Source organism: Diadema setosum, chromosome 8 (assembly GCF_964275005.1).
Source record: "Diadema setosum chromosome 8, eeDiaSeto1, whole genome shotgun sequence".
In the NCBI taxonomy this organism is placed as follows: domain Eukaryota; kingdom Metazoa; phylum Echinodermata; class Echinoidea; order Diadematoida; family Diadematidae; genus Diadema; species Diadema setosum.
This window is the reverse complement of record NC_092692.1, coordinates 40,440,672-40,450,194: the sequence shown is the minus strand read 5'-3', so window position 1 is coordinate 40,450,194 and position 9,523 is coordinate 40,440,672. Positions and strand designations below refer to the sequence as shown.

Here is a 9,523-nt window from a genome sequence, read left to right as displayed (position 1 = left end):
CCCCGTATGTTCGAAACCGTTGGCGCCTTCTTTTGATCCAATTGGCGATCGCTTCAGAACGAAATTGCAGCCGCTGCTCCGTGAAACATTTTGCCTGCTAAATATAAAATGACATGTGTGAACACAATAGACATTGTCATTTTGTCATCATCACGTTTTGTTCTTACCTTCGTTTTTATATAAATTTTGGCGAGCGAGCGCAGCGAGCGAGCCGAAAATTTTCGTATTTCAGCTCACAGAACATGGAATTTTTGTGTGAACACAATAAACATTGTCATTTTGTCCGCGTCATCATCATGTTTTGTTCTTATCTTGTTTGGTTTGGTTTTTTTGCCCCCCCCCCCCCCCCTTCCGGGCGAGTTTTTTTTTTTCTTCTTCTTCTTCTTCTCCTTTTCTTTTTCTTTTTCTTCTTCTTCTTCTTCTTCGTTTTTTTTTTTTTTCGTTTTTTCTGCGCCCCCAGGAGTGGCGCCCGGGGCACGTGCCCCCCTTGCCCCCCCCCCCCCCTAGATACGCCACTGTCCACACGCTACATTGCACAAACACACACACACACAAATACACAATTACTTTGGACTGTCGATATAAAAAAGCAAAAGTTACTGATGAAAATAGACTTTGTGATCTTGTTTTCGACTCCGCTGTACTTTGGTCGTATCAAAGTGTATTCCGGGAGAGTTTAAAGTTTTTTTCTAATAAAACGAGTATAATTTTACAAGCACAAAAGTGAAAAATGATCAAATTGGTTTAGGAGGAAGGACGATACAAAAAAAAAAACACGTTAAAGTTCTTTTTTTTTTCTGACAAAGTGTTAAGCAGCACCTGAACAGTAGTTAATATGAATATGCGAATGAATATAAACTGGTGGAGTCATCACCTCACGTGTCCATAGATCGCGTAGAAAGGAAAAAAAAAAAAAAAAGAAGTGACGAAAATTCAGTTACTAAGCTACAAAATTTTCAAACATGATTTTTGTCTCTGGATGAATACCTTTAAAATGACTATAAGTCTGATTCTGATATGCATAAAATTTTTATTGATTGGTCATAATTACGTTTGATTAAGAACTGGAAGACTTACTTTGTGTAGAAACTATTACGAGAAGGTGTGAATTCATGCATGTCCGTTGTATAGGCACAGATCTACGGGCAAGCATACGTACTTCCAGCGGGTTAACTGCCTGTGACTTGCGCCACTGTTACGGGTCTCATACTGGTGGTCTGCGTAGATCTCTGCTGGCAACTCTCGCGACTCACTCGAAACAATTTAAGTTTTGAGCATCATATGCACAAAACTTAGGTACGGGTAATCAGACTTGCGTTCCTGCGTACAGGAAAGATACTGGTGCTAAGAACTGTCGGGTGCGTGTCATCTGCGACGTCTCCGCGGGTGTAGCAAAAATTGACCATTGACCCCCCCCCCCCCCCCCGCGGCCCCCACAAATGACACTGAGTGAGGCTTGTCGAAATGGTGTGACAGGCCCTTGAGCATGGTCCTGAACTGTTTCGGGTGAGTCGCGGGGATCTATTGCCCGCAGAGGTCCACGCAGAACGCCAGTTGGAGACTCGCAGCGGCCGCACCTCGCTGGAAACTTCCACGCAGGTAACACGCAGTTGTCACGCAGGTATTTTGCAGTGCCCGCATGTTGTCCGTAGCTTGAATAAGTAGAATGTGGAAAGTAGCACTTTGCCAGCAGGTAAACCAAAACGCACGCAAAACTAACCCAAATCCTTGTCTTCCCGCAGGAAATTAGCTGCGTGTTGAAACAAGTCCGCGTAGCTTGCCCGGAAAGGTGTGACAGGGCCTAACCTTTTTCCTGCACTTTGCCGCTGTCACCAATGCACTGCGTGTTTTTCTCACTTTTTTCACTACTGAACGCTACCATAGCGCAGCACGCTAGCTAGCCAGCTGCAGACGGAATACCCTTTGCCGCGCCGCCGCCGCCGCCCATAACCAGCCCGCTGGCGCACGGTCCGAATGCTAGCTGTAGACGCGCTAGTCAAAATGAACCACATTTTGCCTCCCGCAGCTGGACATTATTCATGTTCTGCCTGTTACATTGTCGTTCTCTGGTTGATAAGCCTAAATCGAGCCGTCAGCGCCCAATTCTAAAATTAGTCTAACTTAAGACTACTAGTATATAGAGGGTAGGTAGCCTGGCCAGACGCCGTTCGAAGCACTGAGTCTACGTTAGTCCCGTCGCGACTTCTGAAGAAAATACAGCGGCGCTGCGCGGCAGGGCTGTGTTGCGACTGCACTAATCTGACGACCGTTGCAAAATTGACAACGAAATGATGACGCTGACATTTGCACTGATGATATTCATGCTTGTGCTCGAGCTGCAGTCAGTGACAATCTCCCATGCTTCCACTACAATCAAAATGTCTGGAACTAGCGATTTTGATGATGAAAGGAGGGTCATTCAGGACTTGTTTTCACGAGGCCGATCAGGTAGGTTCAAGGTAAACTTTACATTTGTACAGAATGACTTTACGTCCTACTAGTACTAGAAATACTATTACTACTAATGCTAGTGTTTATTGGTTTAACAATCATGACAATGGTAGAGGCGACAAGCTGTGATTGTCATTTGTAGAAACAAACTTGTAATGTCAGTGAGTTTCTTTTTGGTGGTAGTGTGCTTCCTTCAAAGTTCATCCTTGAAGATTCTTTACAGAACTTGGCCACTGTGACCTGTGAACTGTGTGTCACGGGGTATAGTAGGCCTAGGTTGCATATGTGTCAATATTTACAAGGTACGAGTGAAAAACGCCTCAAAACTAACTGCTCCTGCATGCCTTCAGTCAGTAGGAGACAAAATACATTGACTAAGGACATAAACTCTATGTCTATGATGAATCATGATCATGTGACCAGTAAATATTCTGTAAATTTACCGGTAACTCTCCTGTTAAATCTGTAGTGTAACATTACAATGCTTTAAAGATTCCTCAAATTGAATTTCTTGCCATATTTTCTTAGAGGAAGATTATTTTGTTCAAATGACTTCTTGTTTTATTTCATTGTAACACTACAGCTATGCCGGCTATGTACCAGCCGGCAAGTAGCGGTAACCCTTTGACTTTGAAGATGGGCTGATTTTGCTACATCATACATATTTCCCATATAGACACATGCCCGAGTATACTCGGGACTCATCCTCAACAAGTTAAACGTTCTGGTAGAAGTGTTCTGTAAAAAGATTTTTTTTTTTTTTTTTTTTTACTGTGCCAGGATTGGTCCATTCTGAAGATCAACCCTGTCCCCTCAGCCTCTCAGCCTTGACCATGTTACGGGAGATTGAAAATAGTGGATTCCACAGGTATGTTTATTTGCTGTCCTCTGAGTCATACAGTACATTAGATGTAAGAAGACCACCAGGTTGTGCTCTGTGTTTCATAATAATGCTTGAATATTGGAAAAATTCATATCATGAGACAATCTTTTTAAGAACAAATGTATGAACAAAAGCGCAATAAACACAAATTGCATCCACTGTCAGAAACACCACACTACAAACCCTCGTCCAGTTGCTGAACAGGCTTTGATAAGAAGCACCGTATTATAAGTAGAATGTACCTTCATCTGCGTTTAATCCTCATTTCCAAAATATGATACAGTGCACTATGGTTATAATGAACATGGTGATTATGAAATTCTTGTTAAGAGTATAACAATATCAAAACTCAAGTCCCAAAATTACCATCTACAGTCAATCTCGCCTCCAGAAGTGTAAGCTATTTGGACTGAAGAAATGGCTTCGACTTTGAGAAAATTTGACTTACTGGGTATCAAAATGAATAGAACTGGAATATACAATGAGGTGGATTTGAAAAGAACTTCATCTTAGGCTATTGTTCAACTTAATGTGAGGTCGAATTAAGCAAGGTCAACTGTATATCTTTAATACACTATACTTTACGGTTATAACAAAATTTTGTTAGTACGTACAACAAAAGAAGACCATTAGATTTATGATTGGAGTACACTGTTATGCATGGAAGTACATGTAACATTGAACATAATAAAAATTGTCATCTTAGTCCCTCCCATTCTAAATATTTTGTATTGCTGCACTGAAAAGATGTGTTTACATGTTCAGATGCTTTCTTGAATGTCATTTGATAATAGAAACCTACATGAAGAACTTGGTAGATAACCTGCTTCAGTTGGAGTCCCACATTGAAGTCAGACATTCTGTTACTTGTCTGAGTCTTCCTATAATAAGCTACACAGTCTAAGGGTACGATGCTAGCATAAATTGGTCACATGCACACACATGGGCACCAAAAAGATGTGATTGAGTTTGTCATGTTGTATTTGTTAAAGTCAGAACTTGGTTGAATAATGAACAGATTAATTATATAAATTTATGCCTTCCTTGTCAGGAGTGCAAAAGGTTAGCCAGTATATGTTTCTTTATATTTTTGTTTATATCACTCAAATCTACGCTGAGCTTTTGATATGATATCGTTGCTTTCCCCAAACTCCTGATATCAAATTTGGGGAAAAATAACTAAAGACAGGGAATAATTTTCCCACTCAAATTTGATATTAGCAATTTTAGCTGATACGAACAATAATTATTTCAAATGGTATCCTGTACACTTCTATGGAAAAAAACTGCTACACAAAAGTCAGTTTGTGTAGCAGTGATGTCAAAATACACAGCAAATTGCGATGCAATACCACGAAAATTATTCCCTGAAAGACTTGATAAACCATATGAAATGAAAATAAAATGTGGTTAGATAGGTTGGCGTGTAACTATAATAATCAGTGCTTAGAAGTAGCTAGCATATACACTGTAGTACTGTTTTATGATTAATTTCATGAGTAATGGTATAATTATGTATTGTATGTATGTTATAATTTGTATCTGTTAGGCGCCAATCATGACTCGACACAGGTTGCCATGACATTAGAAAGTTTTGCTTTTTACATCTGATTTATCTGGTGACGTGAGGGAAACAGATCAGTTCATGTACCCCTAATTCTCTTTCTAATCACTTAGGACTATGGTGACTAACATCAGTCTAGATGTCAATCCTGGATGTCAGGAGTGCAGAGTGATGCTGTTACAGTACCTACCAAAGGGACTCTTCATAGACACACATCAGATGAGATCTTTGGCAGAGTTTGGGGGACCACAGGTAACATCACAGAGTACATCTTAAACTTCTTGTCCTTTTTGTTTAGTTGTTTATGAATGCACTTTGTCCATCGGATAGCAATCCTCATAATAGCTTGCAATAATATTAATGTCAAGAATGTCAGTGAGGATCATTCTACCTGCAGTTAATAGAATACATCCAGTATACCATGGAAACAGAAATCACTCAAAACAAAACAAAATTGACATGGATGTATGTTTATTGCATGTGTACACATCAAACCACATGTTCCTTGTGCTCAATATACAAGCTGTAGTTGAAAAATAATACTTGAAAGTCTGCCTATAGTCCAAAAAGGCCCATCAGCATGTAATGTTGGATGCTGAAAAGTGACTGAGAGCCCACCATTCTGACTAGATTGGACATAAGCTTGGAATAGGTTTACCCCTAACTTAGGGTATGTAACATGTCAGATACCTGCACTTTAGCTTCATTAGATTTATGTTATACTGATGTGGTGAAGAAGATGCCGTGAGGCTGAGACTAAAATGCCCAATCTCACATAATACATTCTAGTGATTGTACCAAGGAGGTTGAAGAGATTAGAGTTCCAAATGGCTGTAATTACATTTATATTCAAACAATTATCAGTCTTCTATTGATGTACAATTTAGAATTTCGTACAGTGCATTTTTTGCCTTTAATGATGATCGGGATTTCATGCTGCCATCTTGCTGAGCAATATGAAGATGCATTTTGAATATTACCATGATGATGGGCAGTATTTTGCTTGTTTATTATAGAATGAAATGAAATCTAACTTTATGTTAAAGCGTATAAAACAAAAGTTGATCCCGTCCAGAAATACATGCATGTGCAAAAGTGTAAATCAGATGATCTACAAGTTGTACACTGCCTGTCATGTGAGAGTGCTAAAACTGTACCCTCCTGTAAAGCCATTTTCCCTCACTTTTACTCATAATTCTAGTAATGATGTGGATTAGTCTTCATGTATATTTCTTTATCATAGATATGATGTACATCCAAGTTAGTTTACCTGAATGCATTTAAAACAAACAGACTCGGTAGAAACATTTGAATTCATGTTAAAAACTGATTTGTTTATTGAGAAGTTTTATGACTCATGTCTTGCCATCTCTGAAACTGTACTTTCTTCTTCTTTCTTCCTTTCTTCTTCTTCTTTTTCTATTTTTCCCCTGTACCGCTTAGAGACATTTCATGTGATAATGCACTATACAAATGTTGTGAATTGATTTTATTATCATTATTATTTAGGGCCTGGGTATGCCCAGTTGAGCAATTTTCATTTTTAAACAATTTATTTTTGATCACCCCTATGTCTTTGCCATTATACACCATGTATATCACCTATCTTTTACAAGTAGAGACTATGAGAAGTAGTTACCATAACTACTTAAGACGTATATCTTACTAAGAAAGTGACTGATGATTATGCAGTGAGACACAAGTCAAGTGTCTTTCTGTCTACATGGCAGATCTGGTTTGGCACAAGCTTGAAATATTTTCGAGTGGCAACATCCAACATGGGTTCAAAGGAAATCAGACAGTTGTGATTCTATTCTCTTGAACCTCCTTGGTTGTACCCAGTAGAACACCATATTCCTTGACCATAACATTTTACTCAGTGTGTGCCCATGCACCTAGAGGCGACTTGTCAAGCATCAAGCAAAAAAAAAAAAAAAAAAGTTTGAACACTGTTCATTGACAACATCAAAAGAGGAGGAAAAGTTTGTCAACAAATGTATCAGAAGACAGTGAAGGTTTGAACATATCTTGATAAGCATTATTGTCCTATCATCCTGGTGGCCTGTAAATGTAGGTCATGACATTTGAGAAGATTGATACAGAGAAGCCAGCTCATCAGTCAGAAGGTCACCTGATCACCGTGTACTCACCTGACAGTTACTCAGAGACTGATCATGTGACAGTCTCCCTCCATGTACCAATCCATGTGAGATACCACATGGCATCCAGGGATCATCAAACATGGCAGGTGGCTGTATCTCTGCCCCACCCACATACCTATCTCCACTGTAAGGGTGAGTATGTGATCTGAACACCTCCTGCCTATCAAAGTCATCAATAATGCTAATATTGTCATGGACCATCAGTGTCCAATGTGCCAACGTAACTACATGTATTTGTCCCTGTAAGCAAAGTTAAAGTTTACAAGTGTCTTTTTTTAAAGTCAAAACATTGGGCTTATAAATATTTCATACATTTTCCTTGTAGGTCATTTTGAGTCACCTATTCCCTTCCTCCCCTCCCCCCCCCCCCCAAAAAAAAAAAAATATGAAGAAGAAGAGGAAGAGGAGGAAGAAGAAGAAGAAGAAGAAGAAGAAGAAGAAGAAGAAGAAGAAGAAGAAGAAAGAAGGCTCAAAGAGAAGAAAACTCAGGCAATAACTCATTGGCATAGGCCTACTATTTTCAGCTTACCCCAATATGCAAATGAGTAGTATTAGATTAACAAAGATTCTGTCAAAATACCTTGTATCATGTCTGTGTTGTGCAGAGGTGGATATAGCTTGCATGATTTCCATGTGATTGTTTCTGATGAGCGTAGTACTGATAGATTTATAGCCATAATCTATCTTGCTCTGAAAGTATTTTTGGTGGAAACTTTGAATGATGTCATTATTGGTTGTTTATCGAAGGATGCACCCAAAACAGCTGTTCAGGGGATGCCAAAGCAGACATGCTACAAGCCCCATGTACAGCTTCAAATCACAGCATGTGCAGCTGGACACCTTTGCCACACACCAAGGTTCGTAGACATGAGTGAAAACAGACCTATGAGTAACAGATTATGTGTTTTTTGAAGGTCTTTGCTAGCCCATAGAGTAATATACAGGCTGTTTACTGCACAGGGCAGAACTAAATCTGTAAGATCAGAGGACACCTGTAAAATAGAACTTGGTATTTATTAAAAACCTTCAAGGTCTGTTGGAATTAATAAACTTTTGATATCATATTTATGTGATGTATGTGTGGGTGTGTATATGTGTGTTTGATTTATTTTTCTAAGTACAGTGTAACTGTATAGAACTCATATTCTTTTTTACTGGTGTTCACATTGAAGTTTTATATGCTTTTGATGCTCTGAAGTTACATTGTATGTGTATATACATGCACCAACACTGATGATAACTCGAGGCAGTCACTTTTAACTCACATGTGCTACATATGTTCTTTTCATTATAATGGCATCCTTTCTTTTGTAACTGCTACTGTACAAAGCTTCTGCACTCAATTACATGTGCGGTATACCAAGATACTGTATACGCTATAATTTTCGCGTACATAAATTTTCGCGAATTGCCGCTGTCACACATTTCCGCGAGTGGTTAAATTCGCGATTTAGGGACCAGAGAAAATATGAAGTGGCAAAGAAAGCGAATTTTCAACTTACTAGCAAATAAGAATGATACTAGTTATACACTTCATGAAAAAAACTCACCAAACACTGCGAACTAGTAAGTTAGAATTCAACATTTTTGAAGTGGTTAAGTCCATCGCGCTAGATTTCTGACGAGTGGTCCCCTTGCGATAATGGATTGGCTCTCTACAGTATTCGTAAGGAGACGTGGACGTGCGGAAACAAGCTTAGCCAGTATGGTCTGTTCGTAAAGCCATGACATGGTATACTAGTACTGAAATGTTCGTATCATCAAGGCAAGCGATTCATTTTGGAAGGTAATATTTTCGCGTGTTGTTAATTTCGCGAATAGCTCCCGACTCGCGAAATTCGCGAAAATAAAACCCCCGCGAAATATATAGCATATACAGTACTTTCCTCTTATTCTTAATGGAAGGATGTTAACATACCACAGTAAAAGTATGTCTTTCTCTGCCATAGTGAGATATATAAAGTTGTCACTGATGGTATATTGGTATTATTTTGCTCTATTTCATGTGTATGCAGGAATCTGTTGACACATTGGAGCTTCATGTTCCTATTGGACAAGACTGGCTGAGTGTGCCTGTTACCATAGCAACCCTTGTCTGTATCATGGCTGGAAGTCTTGCCATTCTCATCACCATGGTGACAGAAGATGATAAAAATATGAAGAAAATGAAAGAGAGATAACCATCACTATTTTGGAATTTGTTACAAAAGGTAAAATGTGACATTGTTTGAGTGACTGAATCTGGTGGAGGACTTCCACCAGTGCTGAACAAATATATAATGCTGAGGAGGAACATGGTCTGCATATCTGAGTATGCAGTACTCACTCCAAGTCTTTACTTTTATGTTTTCATTTCTCTGTCAACAGTGAAAATTCTGGTTGTTTGCTTGTTTGTGTACAGTTATAGGTAAATCACAAATACACTGGGATATACCAGGGCTCCACAATAACTTTTTTTTTTTT

The 9,523-nt window shown here is 39.0% G+C and overlaps 1 protein-coding gene across 1 annotated transcript; it reads left to right on the top strand.

Moving 5' to 3' along the window:
- The first annotated feature begins 2,144 nt into the window (after nt 1–2,144).
- LOC140231434 (phosphatidylinositol-glycan biosynthesis class X protein-like) lies at nt 2,145–9,523 on the top strand. Its single transcript, XM_072311557.1, has 6 exons — nt 2,145–2,448; nt 3,232–3,319; nt 5,012–5,150; nt 6,973–7,192; nt 7,808–7,917; nt 9,076–9,523. The coding sequence occupies exons 1-6, from the start codon at nt 2,289–2,291 to the stop codon at nt 9,238–9,240; spliced, it is 882 nt and encodes a 293-aa protein (XP_072167658.1). The 5' UTR covers nt 2,145–2,288; the 3' UTR covers nt 9,241–9,523.